Source organism: Poromitra crassiceps, assembly GCF_964638095.1.
Source record: "Poromitra crassiceps genome assembly, chromosome: 4".
Classification (NCBI taxonomy): domain Eukaryota; kingdom Metazoa; phylum Chordata; class Actinopteri; order Beryciformes; family Melamphaidae; genus Poromitra; species Poromitra crassiceps.
This window is the reverse complement of record NC_139626.1, coordinates 26,575,299-26,595,741: the sequence shown is the minus strand read 5'-3', so window position 1 is coordinate 26,595,741 and position 20,443 is coordinate 26,575,299. Positions and strand designations below refer to the sequence as shown.

Sequence of the window (20,443 nt, the reverse complement as noted above, 5' to 3'; positions counted from 1 at the left end):
TAATATCGTGATTCATTTTTGTGTTGCGATATATTGAATGTTGATATATTGAATGTTGATATACTGTATTGAATGTTGATATTGAATGTTGATATATTGAATGTTTAAAAAATACATGCTACAGCATGCACTGGGACATCAGTGATGTTAGCTGGGGTCGTAAGGTGTTTCGGGTATCTCAACATCATACACCCTCGCCCAGTAGACCCAGCCGAGGCCGATTAAGACCCCGACCCGCGTCCCAGAAGCAGCCGCTCACGGATCAGCCTTCCTACTCTATCTGCAACGTTGCCTGTGGAAGGGTTGATCACGCCCAATCCGCTGCAATAGAGTTCAGTGTTTCCCACAGGATTTTGAGTATTTGTGGTGGGGGACCGCAGACCCCCTTGGGGGGTGCGGCGGCATGCTCCCCCGCAAGATTTTTTTTAAACATTTGAAAGTAAAATGCATGAATTTGGTGTACTTTGAGAAAGCTTAAGAGCAAAATTAAAAGGCTAGATCTATGAAGACCATGTCATCATTACTGTGCTGTGGGTTTACAATGACAAACTAAATTTCTCCCTATTGGTCAGGGATACTCAACTTGCTTTGCCACTTTTGTGAAATGATAGAAGGCGAGGGGCCAGTTAATGAACAAACAATATACATTTTTCTGTAGCGGATTGTAGGTTTTTGGGGTGTCAGCCGGAGATTAGGCTGACAATGTTGTGCACACCGGATAGTTAGTTAGGTTAAGTTAGTTAGGTTAAGTACTACATACATAAGTGCCTGGGTAGCGAGCAGATGGCGGTATTTGACAATTTAGCAGCTAAATCATAGATTATTGAAAGATATTCCATATTCCAGACTTAAATGCTATAACAGAAGTATTGGCCAGAATGACATGAACATTTATTGGACACTTATTCAGTGGGTATCTTGCATGTTGCGTTCAGGTGCACTGTTAAAAAAAAAAAAAAAAAAAAAAAAAATTGGTCAACATCTTTTTGTGGCGGTCAAAATCCTTTTGTGGCGGCCCGCCACAAATTCCTTTATGTATGGGAAACACTGGAGTTAGTGCTACACCGCAGTAGTGTAAGACCCTTCGGTGCATGGAGGGTAATGTTGATATATTGAATGTTGATATATTGAATGTTGATATATTGCCCCATCCCTACTTTTCATTTACCAGTATGTCACTGGTGTCAAGGCATGATGAAACTTTACTGATTAGACTTGAATTCCAATTTTGACTTCATTGAAGCATTTCAGATCAAAGACTTTTGCAAGGCGCCATGTTGCGTTGAAGCCAATTCCTCGTGGAAACTCACAATAACGCTGCCATCCTGGCGACCTAAGCCACAGCTTCTGGTCTTTGTGGAGCTCCTCTCTCAGCTTCCCATCACCTTACTTTCCACGCCCCCACGTCCCGTCAGAGAGCCAGACAAAGAGCCAGCATCAGCGTGATATCTCCTCTGCTGTCCCACTGGAGACTGCAAACTCTGTCTCTCCGCAGGGCTTCAACCCCATCACAGACACAGCTAAATTGTCGGTCTCTCCTCAAACCTCACTCACTGCCCTCATCTTCACCCCCCCCCCCAACACACACACACACACACACACACACACACACACACACACACACACACACACACACACACACACACACACACACACACTTCTCTCCCTCTCTTCTCTCTCTCTCTAATAGCTGAAGCATGCCACAGGATGGAGATGAAAGGATACAGTGATTCACAGGAAGGCCGTACTGTTTCACAGCTCCGTTACCAGGGCCTGCAGACCCAGACTCACACCAGGATGTCTTGCCTGGTTGGTTAGTTGACTGGCTAGCAGACGGGCTGGCTGATTGGCTGACTAATTGGCTTGCTGGCTCGCTGGTTGGCCGGCTGACTTTCATCCATACAGTACATTTCTACCTCATTATGTTCTAGCTGAAGTTGTTCACATAGCTCCCATTTGCTCTACTCGTGTTTATATTCCATTTTTCTTGGTTGTATCCTTTTACTTGCTACTGCAGTGACCCAAATCATTAATAAAGTTGCCTACTATCTTATTGTTATTGTGTTTATCGTTTTATTGTTGTGGTTTTTACTTTAGTTATTATTTATTACTGTCTCAGGGGGCAACTTCTATTGTCTATCCGTTCTTAGCTATATTTCTGTTGTCTAGTTGTATCTGTGTATCTCTTTTATTACCTTTTATTCCTATTATTTATTTTTTATTCAACTTTATTTTATTTTATTGTGATACTTTTACATCACTGATTGATTGATTAATTGATTGATTGATTGATTTTATGGATATAGAAGACAACAAAATCCAAGGGATGACATGTAAAAGTGTGAACACTTATTTCCAACATGATCTGCAACAGGATTTCCACCAGAAAAAGGAACTTGCATAGAAGATCTGACGCAATACAAATATATATATATATATATATATATATAAAAAAAATAACACTTCAACATTTCAAAAGCTTCCTGGCAGAATTTCCACAATTCAGCCACTTTGGAGATCACGTCATTCCACCACATTGACTTCGCTGAACGTCATGGCTACATCAAGGGGATCGTGAAGGTAAATATGAGCACCTGGCCGATCAGGACATACAGTAACACATAACATCATATAAACAATATTGAACAAACAAGAATAAAAAGAACAAGAGATACAAACCAACACAAGTTAAAAAAAACTCAAGTTCAAAACATTACTCTCGCTCAGGGGTTCCCAAACTTTTCTGTCCAAGTACCACTATGTACTGTAGCAAACCAAATTTCCCAGGTACCACTTCCACTGCGTATACCAACCCCCCCCCCACATAAAATAAAATTAGCTGATTTAACCATGCAATAGCAGCAGAAAGGCTAAATGACAATATAAGGCTACTAGCTGGTTCAAAACGGACACACACACACACACACACACACACACACACACACACACACACACACACACACACACACACACACCTGCCAACATTAGACTGTGAAAAAGAGGACCCCTTTGAAAAGAGGACCCCTTTGAAAATGTTTTTTTCCCTTGCCAAAATTTAGCGTATGGGGTGTTATTTAGCTACCTTCCTCACAAACTAGCATGACATGGTTGGTACAAATCGATTCCTTATGTCTTCTAGTTTCATATGATACCAGAAACTTCACTCTGGCTTTAGAACTGAGCCTGCTGCAGCCTCTGAAAGTAAATGTTCAAAATTGTGATATTTCCCAAATATCGCGATATTTCCGAAAATCGGCCCAATCCGGCAACTGCTCAGGATTAATGCGTATAAACTGTTGTCTGTTAAAAAATAAAAAAATAATCTCTGGCGGACCACCAGGCGGAGCCCCGCAGACCACGGACCACAGTTTGGGAATCAATGCTCGAGCTTACTGAGCATGAATTTCTTCAGAAGGTTTTTGAAAACATTCAGAGAATTCGCAGACTTAATTTCGTTAGGGATCTTGTTCCCCTCCCCCCCCCCCATCCCCCCCGTATAGAGGAATGTACTTGTCCCAACTTTGCTTTTTAGGTTGGGTAGTTTCAAATTCGCTACACTAGCCCTCGTGTTCAGGCTATGAGTGTCCCGAACAAACTGAAAGTACTTAGTACAGTAATTTGGACAAAGGTCAGGCAATATTTTATATATAGACCAAGACCAAGTTTTAACTGTTGAACTCTACCTTCAACGGGGAGCCAATTCAACTCTTTAAAATGGTTTGGGCTAAAGTGCGTTCTTGGACTGAGGTTAAGGATGACCCTCATTAGTTTGTTTTGAGCTTTTTTAAACCTGTCTTTTGATCTTTTAGTTAAACCACGGTACCAGGATATACAGGTGTAGTAGTGATGAATTAAAGATGTAGCTAATGTCTTCATGGTCTTCTTATCAAGGAACTTGAATGGAATTTTCTGTCTATTTTGGTTTTATTGTATGTAAAGCACTTTGTAATTGTCATTTTTAGAAAAGTGTTTGTATGAGTGAGTGTATGAATACAGTATCATATTATTAGACAACATACTGGAGTGGAGGGCAAGGAGACCTACAAACAGATGGTTAACAACCTTGTGATCTCCAAAGGTGCTGAATTGTGGAAATTCTGCCAGGAAGCTTTTGAAATGTTGAAGTGGACATTTCTTTATTTATATATATATTTTTTATATTGCGTCACATCTTCCTTGCAGGTTCCTCTTTCTGCTGGAAATCCTTGGAGGAGGAGCAAGGTCACTCACCCATCTTCCTGGCTCGCTAGAGGGATCTGGGAGAGCTTGGAGAGATTCCTGGCGTACTCCTCTTCTATCTTGATCCTGAGGGGGGAAGTGGAGATGTTACCACACTGCATCTAAACACTCTGTTCATCTCCATGTGCACATGGAGATAAACAGAGTGTCTCCCCCCCAGTGATGTGCATCAAGCAGAAAAAAAGGGGAAATAGCTTGTTTGGATAACAGCTTGTTTGGTTTCCATGGTAACGTGAGGATAACATGTGACAAAAGGGGAAGTTTGGCAGATTGCAGATTAAAAAATGGACCACACATAACCCACCCCCACACATACCCTACCCCCACACACACCCTACCCCCACACACAGGCTTTTACCTTTCTCGTATGAACTCGGCCATCTCTTTCTGCATCTGTTTCCCCTTCAGCTGTTTCTGCAGCAAAACCTCGAATCCTGTGATGCAGCCATTGCCCTGAGGATCCTTCTTATCGGTCTGCAGGATCGACACAACAAACACACGAGAAACACACTGAGCAAACAAACATGCAGGGTTCCCACACCTTCTTAAACATCAAATTCAAGGACTTTTCAAGGACTTTCCAGGTCCGAATCCCTTCAAATTCAAGGACCCAACATGACATAGTTTGAGACGCGGATCAAGGGTCTTTACTGTTACAACACTGATTATTTTTATGTTTTCCAGGCGTCGCTGCAGGTTCGCATAACGTTAGCTTTCTAGCTTGCTTACCGCTGTTTAACCTGCATCATTTGACTTCAGTCACTCATGCACGCACGTGATCGCCACACTTTCGAGGCACGCAGAAGCGTTGGAATACTGGGTAAAACCAAACACATTTTAGATCAGAAATCACTTCAAATTCTGTACTGTGCACTTATTGATCCATATTTGTCCTATTGTGTTGAGGTATGGGGAAATGCATACAAAAGCACTTTACAAAAGATTTGCACTTTACAAAAAAGAGTCATTAGGATGGTTCATCATGCTGGGTACCTTGATCATACAAGTCCTTTGTTTTTTAAATCGGGTATTTTAAAATTCAGGGACCTAGTTAATTTCAAAACTGTACAGTTTCTGTTTAAAGCCTCAAATAACTTATTACCAAGTAACATCCAAACGATGTTCACGGTTAGAGAGGGTAAATACAATTTAAGAGGTAAGCACCATTTTAAACAACCTACCATCCATTCAACTGTGAAAAGTATGTGCATCTCTGTCTGTGGTGTCAAACTGTGGAACAAACTAGATGAGGACACAAAAAGAACATATAATATATAAAGAACTGGTCAGCTAATTTATACTTCATATATATACTTTTTTTAGAAAGGATTTATTTACCATTTACCATTTACCATTTACCATTAGTTTTGTATGTTTATACGTTTTTTTTAAATATTAAAGTTTAATGTTTAATTTTTAAAGATGTTACAGATTTATGGATTATGTATGTTCTTATGGATTGTCTATGACAATGTAAGTGGGGGCTGTACATGATAAGCTTTGCTTCCTTCAGCCCCTTCTCGAACTTGCACTTTATCACTGTGTACCTGTTTTTCTTTTTACATATACTGCCTGTTTTTATGCTTGTGCTTGTTTGAGACAAATAAAAATCAAATCAAATCAAATCAAAAAGTGGGGCATGAAACAAGGACGCACAGACGGCAGGAGACACACATACAGACAGCGGCAATTATAGTCTACCGTATTTACTAACGTTAAGTAAAAAAAAATACACAAGAACTTCAATTTCTATTCTTGCACAAAATATATTAATTCAAGGAGTTTCAATGACCCATGTCTATTTATTTATGTCGATTTTCAAAAACGTTCAAGGCCTTGAGTTCAGTGACATAAACCAGCTACCTGCCGCATAACACATGAAATAAATAAGGATAGTGTGGCAGCAGGAGTTAAACGCTGCATTAACTCAGGCTGTTAAGAGTGGAAACAGGCAAACAAAGTAAGCCAAGGTAGAGTTGGCCTGATCACAGCGTGGTTCACATCTGATATGATGCGGTTTCTTTGATTACATATTTACTGTAGAATTGATCAATACCACACTGGTTGTCTATGGGAAGCCCATAACCTGAACACACACACACACACACACACACACACACACACCCCCCCCCGATGAAATTGGTCAAATTTAAAGAATGAAAGCACACAATATCTTAAAAATATCAGTATCAGCGCCAGCCTTCAAACACTCATATCACTCGAACACAACAGAGGCCATGTTACATAACTGGGAGGACTGAGCGCTGTAGAGCTCATAATAAAGTGGAGCTGGTTTGTTTTGCCGTTCCCAGGCTCGGCTGTGCAGCTCCTCCGCTGTATCTCTGGAGTGTGTTAGTGTTGCACACCTCCGTGTGTATCTCTGGAGTGTGTTAGTGTTGCACACCCCCGTGTGTATCTCTGGAGTGTGTTACTGTTGCACACCGCACCTGGTTAAGATTACAGCACAGGGGTGGAGAGGCTTCCAAACAGCCCGGTGGAGGGAGGCCAGCTGGCTCGCACCAGCTACATGTCATGTGTCATCCTACAGCTCCGTAAAGCCGTTTGTCACTGTGCAGCGCAGCCCAGCTCAGACGACTGTAGAGTCACGTTAGAAAGTTGAAAAGGACCCGCTGTTGTAATTTTTATCATGTATTGTGTTGTTTGTACTACTACTGTTTAATATCCTTTTCATGCTTTTTCTACTGGTTTTACTATTTTTGTTTAATATCGCCCTTTTACTGTTTTACCTGCATTGTTGTTGCTGTTGTTTTGTACTTGGGGTTTACTGTAAAGCACTTTGAGCTGCATTTTGCTATGAAAGGTGCTATACAAATAAAGTGTATTATTATTATTATTATTATTATTATTATTGTTTTTTTCGTACAGACTCTCAGGGATGCTAACGGAGTGATTTATCTGTAAGGCGAGCGAGAAGCAGAATCACTTCACTGAAGGATTGCTTTCCTTCCTGTGGTTACACTGCAAAACATCCAGCTTAACAAGTCACTTCATCTAGTGCTGAGCCTTACAATCTTGCTTTTCTTCTAATTAGTGTAAAGATTACAGTTGGTGTGAGATAAATGCACTTTCCAATGAAAAGCAAATAATTTAACCCCTCCGGAGTTGGCGATATCATATTTATATTTGACAGCAAAAATATACTCTGAATGTGAATGCTGAATGTTACAATCAATATCTCTGGAACGCTATGGCTGATTCACTTCCTGTTTTTTCCCTCTGAAAGCTAAGGGCTGCACGGTTAGTAGGAGACCTTCAGTGTGATGGCAGCCCTTTCAGAAGCTTTGTAATCCAGCATTGAACTTCAGTGTCGTTTTGGAGACTACCGTATTTCTTCTAATACCCGCCGGGTCTCCATCTGGCGCCGCGTCTCCCGCTGGGGGTCTGATCTGATTTAGCAGAATAAACGCCGGTCTCCATTAAACGCCGGGACGTTTATTCCATTTTTTCCCCCATTACGGTATGTTTTTGTGTTGACTGAATTCAGTCACTTACAGTAATGACGTGTGTTTTGGTGGAAGTCAGGCATCTGACCCCTGTCAGACAATGTTATGCTTTGTTTATACATAACCGACATGTTTCAAGTATGCTGCATACTGCATTGTTTGATGCTACGGACTGTACAGCGGGAGTACGGAAATAGTCAACGTGTTATACTGGAGACGCTGTCTGGACACTTGAGCAAGTCCACAAGTTACGTTAACGTTATAGTCTTGCGCCTTGTAAAAGCGTATTTCTGTCAGCGGAACAGCGATCATAAATGCAGTATGGATTATAGGCATGAGATGATTTTGCTTTTATGACATCTCTATGACATCATCAGTGGGACAAAACAGAGAACAGACAATGGGACAGAGATACCCACTTGATACCCACTTGCCCTTTTATATGTAGATAGATAGAGAGATGGTGCATTTACCCAGAAGTAGTCACAGTAGCTCCATTCGTCCGGTTTCAGCAGCTGCTGCTCAGGCAGACTCATTGGCATTGGGAATGTCACACAGTTAATCTAGAGAGAGAGAGAGAGAGATGGGGGCGGGGTTAGTTCAATATAGGGGTAATGGTATAGTGTGACAGCTTCACTTTGATGCCTTTTACTGTACAGCTGATTGACCGTGTGGGGTCAAACAGTACACATGTGTTGACAGATCAGTGGCGCGGCTCCTGAGCTTGAAAGCAAGGGAGGATACTCTCGCCCCCCCAAAAAAATTGCGTGTTTTTTTTCCTTTTGCAGTTTGAAGACAGATTTAGAGGAATATCTCAGTTTAATTTAGCATTAGGATTAGACTGTTGTGATGTCATTGTTCAGTTTTAACCATCAATAATTGTTCCTTTTCTCATTTCTCATTTCACTTTTCTCAGTAAATACTGTATATTTATTTCGAGATTTTTGTCAATTATTTGTGCTGTTATGGTTATTATTAGCTTAGTTACTCACTTCTACACTAGCTTAGATTGTGTTACTTATTATAGTGAAAATAGATTATCCCCCCTTTTTGCTGGGGACCCCACTTTGAAAACCACTGGCTTAGGCTACAACTGTTGCGAGAATTTTTGCACATTTTCAATGCAGATTGAAGAAAAATAAGATGGATGAAACAGCTGACACACAATTTAGAGTTGGTCAGATTGTGTGTAGTCCACAAACCCTTATATCTATATACTGTATGCTCTTTTCTTCTTTTTTCTTCTTGTTTCAGGATTTATCTCTACAGTATGCATTAGGCTGTGATTACTATATATATAAATCTATTTATTCACATAGATTCATGATATATTATGGTATACAGCCTACCTGCGACATCAATGTTTTGATTAATCTACTGTCTAAATGTAGCCTATTACTGCATGACTGATCCTATGATGTCATTGTAATCACATTCAGGTGTGCTTTCACAGGACAGGTGTTGTCCATTCAATCAGCCCACCTGTCTTTATAATGGCCGTCTTGCACTGTGTTTGTATGAGACTTGACAAAGGCTACGGCTGAAACTGTTGTCAAATAGCGTTAAATTACACTTTCTTGCTTCTGGAACCAGAGTGTGCGGCTTCCTGTTCTTCTATCAACATACTCGTTTAGTTACATTCCAATTCATCAACCTTGGAGCGTTATTTACCCCCCCTTCCCGACATGCTAGGTTGACATGCTTGGTACCAATCGATGCTTGGTACCAATCTTCTACTTTCATATGGTATAAAGATCATCACTCTAGCTTTAAAAATGAGCTCGCTATCAGCCATGGATTTACGGGCCAAATTCAGTTTAAAAATGTGGGAGTTTAAGGTTGCGGTTTTTATTAGAAAAAATGACAGGCTATGCAGCATGAAACAATACGAAACAATAGCGCTGCTTGGTGGACCATTTGCACGCCGAATTTACTAGAAGACCCGGATAACTTGAACTTAATTGACTTACTTGCACATGCTTGCCGTCTGTAACCGCGTGCAGCCGATGACATTGCATATATCCCAGTGTTTGCGGAGATTTCAGTGTCCGCGCGTACCGCGGCCGCCCGCTCTAAACTCGTGTTGTAGAAAGTCATGTTGGCTCGCGTAATACAATGCATCGACTGTCTGGCTTGTGAGCTAACTTACTGCTTGATAAAAATAAATAAAAAGAGGAAGGGGAAAATATAATATGCTGCTACTGTCGTGTAAATCTATCTATTACTGTGTCAGGTCGTCACAGCAAAGTGGAATCTTGATGTCATCACTTCCTATAGTAGACAAATGGAGCTGGATTCAACAAGATTTTGAGACTCATTCATCATTGGACAATACAATGTCAATCTTAGCAATCTATCCAATCAACAACCAATTTGGTTGAATAAATTAATTGATTGGTAGTGATTGGTGAGGGCGGTTGAGGCTTCACTGTTCCCTGTGAATTGCATGTGTTTTTCAACCAATCATAGTTTAGCATGAGATAAATTACCAAAGAAAGAAATGCCCAAGGGGGTAAAGTTATTGTAGCGTACCCCTGTGGGCACGACAGAGAGACCCATTGGCACAGACTCTGTCTGCATGCCGCTCCATCAGTGCCCTACAGGTGTCACTGTCGAAGCATTTGAAGAATATGATGAATACCATGCATGTTATTCAGAAAAAACACATTTGATTGATATTTTATAAAAAAAAATATTATATAAAATCCCCCATCTCTTATAAAAAATAAGGCAGGATCATCCTCCCTTGTACTATATTAATAACCTCCACTGTAAGACAGATAGTTTATATAAAGAAATATCCACACACACTCCCTACTGTACACACACACTCCCTACTGTACACACACACACACACACACACACACACACACACACACACACACACACACACACACACACACACACACACACACACACACACACACACACACACACACCTTGGTATTCAAGATAGATCCACACTCTGTTGCTTTGGCAACACTCTCATCTGGCCAGCTCAGACAGAGAACACACATCAAGTAAAGAAGCAATTACCGACTGTTCATTCACTCTTGTCTATCCACCCTGTCCATGGGGATATTATTGCTGTTATGCAGCTTTTGTGGTTCTATTTTTATTTTATTTATTCATATATATACTGTATGTATGTATGTATGTATGTATATATACACACACACACACACACACACACACACACACATATATATATATATATATATATATATATATATATATATATATACACACACAGTATATATATATATATATATTATATATATAGTATATATATATATATGTATGAGAGTGATATACTTGATATGTATGGGTGAGAGCTGGAGTTGAGAGTTATGGTTAGTTACTCACCGTGAGAGAGGTCTCCTTGTTGTGTTTCCTGGTGGGTGACGTCGATCCAGGGCTCTGTGGAGAGGTAGGACACTCCGTCAAAACCCTCCTCCGTGTCAGACATGATCGCTCACATACGCACACACACACACACACACACACACACACACACACACACACACACACACACACACACACACACACACACACACACACACACACACACACACACACACACACACACACACACACACACACACACACAGTTTTCCTCTATATTAGCATCCGTCTGGCTGCTCCCGCTGCTGCTGCTGTGCAGAGCAGGGAGGGTTGGATTTGTGTGTGGTGTGTGTGTGTGTGTGCGTGCACCCTGAGGTAATTCTTCATTGTGCGAGTGTATGAGGGGAGAGAGCAATGAGGAAAGAAGTATAAACTTAAAGTGAGAGAAAAGGGATAGCTATAGAGAGAGAGAGGGAGTGAGGAGGGAGAGAGAGAGAGTACATCCCACACTGGCCATGCCATGGAAAGAGAAGGACAGAGCACTTTTTAGAAATAAAAAGGGGGATAGACTGAATCATCGGTTGCAGGCTGGCCTGGCATTTATATATATACTTGAATGGCTCTGTGTGTGTAGGAGCGCTAGGGCTAGGCGATATGGGCAGAAATAACATCACAATATTTTTGACCAAATACCTCAATAGATGCTGGGTTTTACAGTCACTGTTTTACAGTCATTTCTTGCGGCCCTGGAGCCTGGGGCAAAATGCGGCCCCAGGGCCAGACTCAAAGAAAAACAAAAACGACCCCCAAAAACTCAATAAAAGGCAGAATTATGTTAATAAAGTTAATAAATCTCATCTGCGACAGCCATTGGATTTGTATCACTATTATATCAGGAGATTAACAAGAAATTACCAATGACAATGGGAGAGAGGGTTAAAAAAAGGGAGACTCCCGCAATAATCAGGAATGTTGGTTGGCAGGTATAATCTCCAATGTGTGGCCCTTCGCTTACTTGATGTGTCAGTATGGCCCTCAGGAAAAAAAAAATTGCCCACCCCTACTGTGGTGGATGGTAGCTGTATGAAAAAAGTTAAAACACCATCAGAACTTTGTTCCAGACCAGATTCGATCATGTCATACTTTGTTCCAGGCGGGATTCGATCCTGCGTGCTCACTGCTCACATTAGAAGACAGCAAGAGGTTACTTTCGGTCATGAAAGCTCTCTATACATGTGCTTCTACCTCTACACTACCCAGACGCCCAACAAATGGCAACATGTATGACTGTATCTTTGGAGGCGTCTGCAGACAGTAAGAGAGATACATGAGTCATCATATCCTGCAGCAGGCGCTACAAGGTAGCATTGTTATTCACATGTGGTGAAGGACAGCCTGAACCAGAGTTCCCCAAATAGTGGTCCACAGGCCGCATGTGGCCCATGCTGGCATTTATGAAAAAATAAACAATAAAAATTTTACAGTCCACCTGAACGCAACATGTAAAATACTGTTCGCTCTGTGCTACTGTGCTGCTACCGGCCCACACACTGACTGTACTGACCTGGCTATGACCCCCCGCACGTCCTAATATCGCCGTGTTGGTGTCGTTCCTGGACCAACATTTGCTCCTAGTACGGGCCGGGAAAAGCCTGCCCTGAACTCATTTGATTGGTCGCCGCAATTGCTTCTTCCTGAAAACGTGCGACAAGTAAAAAAAGATGTGTTTAAGATTAGGGTTTTCTTATCTAACGACGACCAGACCCAAACCCTAACCCTAACCACATTGTTGTACGTGCCTAAACCAAATGATTTTATAAAAAAAATTGTGGTTCGACCGGGGGTTGAACCCCAGTTTTCAGATTGGAAGGCGCGCACCTTATCCATTTAGCCATAGGACCGAGCTCGCCGACAGCTGCACTTTTTTCACACCCTAACCCTAATCTGAACCAAAAAAAATTCCCTTGACGCACGTTTTAAGGAAGAAGCAATAGCGGCGACCAATCAAATGAGTTCGGGGGCGGGGTTTTCCCGGGCCGTACGTGGAACAAATGTTGATCCAGGAACGACACCAACACGGTGATATCAGGAGGTGCACTTGGCTAGTGGAAATTGTAATTGGCTAATAACTTTAAAATCTAGCAGCCATATTGGCTGGTGATTAAAAAAAAAGTTAATTTCAAGCCCTACAGGGAGAGCAGGTGGGGACATGGGAGTGAGTGAGAAAAGGAGCTATTGATGGTTAAGATTGAATAATGACATCATAACCATCTAATCCTACTGTTCCTCTAAATCTAGCTTCAACCTAAGGTCACCGGCACCCAACCCGCTTGGCCCTCGGCCCTCAGCATAATTTGGCCCTTGGGGAAAACTAATTGGGGACCCCTGGCCTAAACAAAGCAAGCTCTGAACAGCCTGAGGCAAAAAGTGTGTGAGGCGGGCATTAAAGACAATGAATTGCGGAGGAAGAGGAGGTGCCGTGACTCGGACAGCGGCTCTCAAAGTGGGGTACGGGGACACCCAAGGGGCTTTGAGGAGGTTTCAGGGAGACACCATTGCAGCGTGTTGAGGAGGAGGTAGGAAATAAGTGGCAGACAGCCTTACCTGTGGTTCTGTACTGGTCTTTCTCACCAGACTGTTGTGCGAATGCTCCACATGATGCAAGGGACTCCCGCCTGAGTGAAATCCATTCACTGGAGAGGGAAAGTGAGGAGAGTGAGAAGAGCGGGAGAGAGTGAAGAAGAAATAGAAAACTCATTTATTGCTCAGTGTCTGCAGATGAGGTGTCCCGCTGTAAACTTCCGCTGCGTCTATTTGATCCTGGGGAAAATTCACTTCTCTTTATGACCCGATAAATGTCTTTAATGGAGACAGGAGGTCGAAAACAGACCCGAGATTAATGGCAATTTGTCAAGAGATTATTGACTTGTTTAGCTAACATGAAAAAGCAAAGGGACAGACAGAACCTGTCCGTAATTCTGTGCGTATTTCTGTCCGTCCTCTGAAAGCTTACGGATACGCATGAAACGGAGCAGAACCACACACACACACACACATTTGACTCTCTACTGCCCACTGGTGGATGTATTGCTTAACATGATACCAACGTGAAAGACGCATGGAAGTATGTGGGCAGCGACGATTACCGTTTGAAATAGACGCATTTATTTTCGTATGAAGATGGAGTATAAATGAGCCTTAAAGGATGTCTTTACCGGTAATCAACCCACTTTGTATCATATATATATAATCTAAACACTGCCCATATAAGCACATGGGCAGTGTTTTGCCTTCTCTCTCTGTCTACCTCATGGAAAAAATGCTCCTGCTCCTGTCTGCAGAAACTCCGCCCCCACCACCTGCAAGTCATTAAGGCTCTCAAGGCGATTCTTCTGCGCATCGGAGCAGATTCTGCCTCTCCAGCAGAACTTCCGCAGCTCATTTTACATCACAACGCGTAAAGTCTCTCTGGAGGCTGTGACTACTAAAAACAGTAGCGCAAATGAATGAGTGTGAGCACTGAGCAGCGTGTTGCACAGCGGGCTGTAGCCTACAAGATAACGATTGCCAGAACACACACACGCGCACACGAACACAGACGTAAACAACACGTGAGGCCACCGAGTACTGATAGATTCTGCTTCTGCTTCATAACGTTATGTTACCAGCCTCAGGTGACTCACCCTGTCTGAATTTCATCCTAACTGCTATCGCAGTTCCCCGCATACCTGTTGTGACTTTGTGTTATTCTAGTACAGATATAACTCCGAGCACGGGTGGTCGCTTAGCTCTAGAGACACACGCGCTACAGGCAAGAGTAATCGAACCAAGAGTATCCCTCCAACAGAGCACCGAGTGAGTCAAATCCACCAGTGTCAAGTGACTGCAGGTTAGCAAGCAAGGAGTCGCAGGAGTCGCCTACAAGATGGGGGTCACGTCAAAAGATGGTGGACCGAGTGCTGGGACGGGAGATTGAGTGTTTTGTCACCTATCAATTCTGACAATAAATATATAAACCATAATTAACCTTCTGGTTTCTTTGGGGTCTAAGGAGAATACTGATCTTAAAACTGTAAATTGAACATTATTATTATTATTACCGTAAATTCCGGACTATAAGACGCACCGGTGTATAAGCCGCGGGACCAAAATTGACTATTTTTTTCTTCTATAAGCCGCACCGGACTATAAGCCGCGGGTGTTTTGATGTTTAATTACCATATGAAAGGGTTCGTGCACAGAGAGGAATGTCGGGAAAGAGATCGCTGTTTGGGGAAGCTCCCATTTATTAACATTTCAACAAAACAAAACAAAAGTCAGGTCACTAATCCCCAGACAAAATCACACAACAATAGGCTACCGTATATGTGCAGCAAACCTGTAACCAGAGAAGTCAAGTCACTAATCCTCGTCTTCCTCTTCTTCCTGCGTACTGAAACCACCAAAGTCCTCATCTTCAGTGTCGGAAACGAACAGGTTCAGGGTGGCTTCGTCAACCACTCTCCTCTCTCCTTCAGGTGCCATGGCACGAGTCCGATACCTCACGAGTCCGACACCTCACGAGTCCGAAAAAAGAGGCTAACTTCCCCCAGACCCTAACCCAAAACCTAACCTCTCCCACCCCCACGCCTAAACCTAACATCCCCCAGACCCTAACCCAAAACCTAACCTCTCCCACCCCCACGCCTAAACCTAACCTCCCCCAGACCCTAACCCAAAACCATGAGGTGTCGGACTCGTGAGGTATCGGACTCGTGAGGTATCGGACTAGGGGGCAGTCCCCGTGGCGTCATCCTCTTCATCCCGCAGCAGTCCAGCGTTTTGGAACCCGTTGGTAATTGTGGATGTTTTCACACTCCTATAATATTCCGTGATCTTCCTTTGTGTGAATTCGCCGAAGTTTGTGATTTTCTCCTGATAGTCGGGAGGGAGTTGTTCAGTAGTTCTCCCCCGGACGGACAGTCCCTTTTGCCCAGGTTACGCGCGGCTGCTCTGTTTGATCGGCGGCTGCTCTCTTTTAATGCGAGATTGACTGCTTTCAACTTGAAAGCTGCCTCGTGTGAATTTCTGCGTACCTTCCCCATGGTAAGTGAGAGTGTTGCTTCTACTGCTCGTCTTGTTGTGAATATTCCTTGATCTTCCTTTGTGTGAATTCGCCGAAGTTTGTGATTTTCTCCTGGTAGTCGGGGGAGGGAGTTGTTGCCCGAGTGGCCGTTTGCTTACCGTAATTACCATATGTAAGTGGTCACGCACAGAGGGGATTGTCGGGAAGAGATGGCTGTTTGAGGAAGCTCCCATTTACCGTATTACAACATTTCAACAAAACAACATAACACAACACCACCGTTGTTTATTTTTACAGTGCACACAGTGTCCGCGGTGTGGTGAAAAGAGGGCAAGAGAGGAAATTAAAACAGAAGTGGATTTATAGTTAGAAAGAGTGCTAAAAAAGAGAGTTTTTTTTTTTTTTTTTTTTTTTTTTCTGAAAAAATCCATAGATAAGACGCACCGTTATATAAGCCGCAGGGGCCAAAAAACGGGAAAAAAGCCGCGGCTTATAGTCCGGAATTTACGGGTAATAAATATATATCGTGATAAATATCGACATCGATCAATATAAGAAAACATATCATGATAACATTTTTGCCCACATCGCCCAGCCCTAAGATATAGTGACTTGACTACAACACTGGATGATGACGTCTGGGTATGCGTGGGAGTTCAGGTTTGTAAGTTTGAGGCAAAACTATACGTTCAGACGCTGCCTTCACTGCATGATAGAAGGGAAACAAATGAATTAAAGTGCTGCTGGCGCTCGACCACTTCTGACACTGGGAGACATCTGACAAACCTTACTTGCGGAGCGGTGCCAACAGAAAGACAGAGGAGGCCTTAGTTCTCCAGTCGGAGCTACAGATAAAATTAGTCACAGGAAGTGTGTGAGCGAGCCGCTTTTTGTGCCACTATGGAATTCTAGAAGCGTTCACAGCCCTGGGGCACTATACAAAGCTCAAGTGGTATATAGACTCAGGGTGGAGAGAGACATTTGTAATACCTGCTGGTAGAGAGTTCTTGTGTCGGAGGGGGGTTTTGGGCGTCCCGGGCGTGCTGGACGGTCTCTCCCACGTCGTTTCTGAAATGAAGCGATGAGATCAGAGGACAAATGCTGGTCAACATTTACATAACGCTATAAAACTGTGTCGACCGTGTGTGTGTGTGTGTGTGTGTGTGTGTGTGTGTGTGTTTGAATGTTACAAGGAAACTATTTGCGGGCACTTGTATGTTTTGGTCGGAATTAGTGATTCAAAAATGGTCAGTGGAAAATAAGAGCAGATTGTGTTTGGTCCAGATTTGGTTTAATGATGAGTTTGAACAGCTCTCTGGCTTAATGTTTCCTTTCTTTGTTATTCAGCTGCCATCATCTCCTCCACAGTAATGTTTGGCTAGCTGGCATGTTAGCTAATGTTAGCAACTGAACTGTTAGCAAACATAGCTTATAGTGCATATACAGTGAAGCACTGCCTTACACTGTACAGTGTACGAGTATTAATTATAAAAGTGTATAAGTTGTCTTATGGATGCCCTTTTTAACACATTCACTGCCAGCCGTTTTTTTTTTACTGTAGGTAGGTTCTGCCAGAGGGTTTTTTTGAGGATTCTGGCTCATCTTTCAAGACCCGAGGATTCTTTTCTGCTAAGATTTTGTGAACACACAATATCTCAAAAGAACTAATAGAATGTGTGCTTTCTCTGTCTAAAAGAGTTAGTTTGTAGAGTTAGTAGTTATGTAAGCATTAGCAGTTGAATACAGCATGGTTTCAGCGTCTGGAAATTTATTCTGAGATAAACGGCTTTTTGTGAAATTCGATAGAACAGTCACTTTAACCATTCATTTTTGGCATCAGTAAGACGTCAGACATCTAAACAATAGTTTTGAACAGTGATTTCCTCCATAACAGCAGGAAACCCCCCTCTGCTTCCAACTCCTCCCTCCGTGGGCGTTCTCCTCCGCCCTCCTTGGCTCTGCAGCGGGTCTGTGACAAACGAGTTGCTGCTGCCTGGCAGTCTGGATGGGGCTCGCTGGATGGGTTTCGCTCGTTTCTTGGCGGTCCGGTTGAGAGCTCTGATGAAGCTCTTGCGATTCTGGGCTTATTTATGGTGCGTGTTTCAAAGTGTGCATCCAGTCTATTCTTGGAACCCCCCACCGTTGCCACCGCTGTGCGTCAGCGCGAAAGTGAAAGCGTTTTCGCCATCCATTTTACTGTATGAGAACGGCTTCCTCGCGCTTTTCCCTCCAGTTTTGGCTCGCCTCTTTCTACTGTGGAGAGACATGTCGCCACTCAGTGGGTCGGTAAAATAGATTATACACATTCAATACCTCCAATATTGGTATAGGAGACGTAAAAGGGTTAGATCAACGTCCCACCGTCAAAAAAAAAAAATCGACTGTGAACGTGTTAATAAGCTCAGAACATATTGGGTTAACAGCCCTCTGCGCTGCACAGAGCACTGGAGGGGGGTGTCAGGAGTGAGGTGGAGAGGCTGGCCCTTGCAGTGGAGATTCTCTTTGCATCTGGCTGTGGACATTATCATGGCGACGTCCACAGCTCCAACATTTTGGAGATAAACTCTTCAAAAGTATGTAAGATCATCGCTCCCCTCAACAAACTCCCTGAGGTTTAAAATCCCACCTGTAGCGACCCTCCAAATCTGTAACCTTTGATGTCAGCTCTGCATTCAGTTTGTCCAGCGCGGACAGGTTCCCCAGCAGACGGCATCCTCCAGGGCAGAGATGCGTGTGTCTACTTCGGTCTGACGTGCAGCAAGGGAGTCGTTAACCCCAGCGACATCATCGATGCATTTAACCATGCTGTCAACTTTCTCCTGCAGTCTGGCCTTGTGTTTGCTGACCCTCTACTTCAGTCTTTCACTTCCAGTTGCCCAGGCTGCTGAATTAGGCTCTTAAATACCACAGCGCTGTGGTAGAAAGACCTGATTTATACCAGCCTGGGGTGGAAGAAGAGCCATCCCAACAACAGCCGTATGTCCTGCTGACCAGTCTATAGAAGGTATGCACTGACGTCACTTTCCCACCGGAGTGGCAAAACATTCAGCAGGTTCCTCCCTGTTGTTTGGTGCAGCAGGTGTCATTTATCAAGGCTGATTACTAGGGGTGTCACGATACACTCAGTTCACGATACGATACGTATCACGATACTGGGTTCACGATAACGATACGATACGATACGATTTTAACAATATTTTTTTAAACTTGAATAATGACAATATATGACTGGAAAAGTAGTATTTTATTTGAAATGCACAAATACAAAACATGCTGTTGTGGGAAATTGTTATTACAATAACAACTAGAAAAAACATGAGATTGGAGATAAGGCTTATCTTGAAATAGAATGAGTTACTGTACACCGTCACTTAAATTTACTTTGAACTAAAAGGTTTCTCAGCAGTATAAATTCTCATTATGCATCTTCAGTTTTTCTTCAAACTCAAACAACAAGACTTTTCTTAATCTATTTTTTATGCATCTTCAGTTTTTCCTGTCAAGTAAACAGTTTTGCCAGAAACTCAATTGAATGGTTTCTCTCCTGTATAACTTCTCATGTGTCTCTTCAGAGACTTGTTCAACTGAACTACTTTCCACACATTGAACTTCAACAAACAAAGACGTTTCTTAGTCTATTTTTTGGAAGAAAAAAAAATGTTTTTTTTTTTTTTTTTGGCGATATGAGATTTCATCTCAACGATACATATCGTGACGTTTTACTATCGCGAAATTTCGTGGGACGATATATTGTGACACCCCTACTGATTACTGCATCAAGCTCAATTGGTTGAGGCGATGTCTCGTCATAGACGCTGGGTTAGCTGGCTCAGCCTGGCTGGGGTAAATCCCCCGTTCTATCCATTCAGCAAAGTTACAATTTAGCTGATAGCCCAGCCCAGGCAGACACGATCGGGGATTTAACCACCGCAGTAAACGCACATCTGAACAGACGTCTTGTGTTCTGCTCTAGAATCCCCAAACCTGTAGTTTAGAGCCACAGCACCTTCCTTTGGTGAGTCAGCCCATTGAGATATATCGGCGGTTTTACCCCACTTGCACACCAGCCGTATAACATTTTGTGGGCGTTCCCACTAGGGATGTAACGATAACCGGTTCTAATGATAACCGTGATAAAATTCCTTATGATAACCGTACCGTTTCAAATTTTCATTATCATTAAAACACATTACAGTGCTTTGAAAAACATTGTAAATACTGTCCATCATCAACCAAAGTTGGCAACAGTTTTCAATATAAAACGTTGTAAAATGATTTCAGTCAGTCTCTCAGTACTTTTTGAACATTGTCAGCAATCTTTTACGAATAC

General features: G+C 42.7%; 1 protein-coding gene across 1 annotated transcript in view; it reads right to left on the bottom strand.

Moving 5' to 3' along the window:
* The window catches only part of gas7b (growth arrest-specific 7b), a 94,233-nt gene that overhangs the window by 24,498 nt on the left and 49,292 nt on the right, over positions 1-20,443 (bottom strand). The window contains exons 3-8 of the mRNA XM_083635709.1: positions 17,104-17,181; positions 13,653-13,741; positions 11,070-11,123; positions 8,177-8,266; positions 4,598-4,713; positions 4,231-4,305 (exon numbers count right to left, since the gene is read on the bottom strand). Of these exons, the coding sequence (XP_083491835.1) occupies positions 4,231-4,305; positions 4,598-4,713; positions 8,177-8,266; positions 11,070-11,123; positions 13,653-13,741; positions 17,104-17,181 (502 nt within the window). The remainder of the gene's footprint in view (positions 1-4,230; positions 4,306-4,597; positions 4,714-8,176; positions 8,267-11,069; positions 11,124-13,652; positions 13,742-17,103; positions 17,182-20,443) is intronic.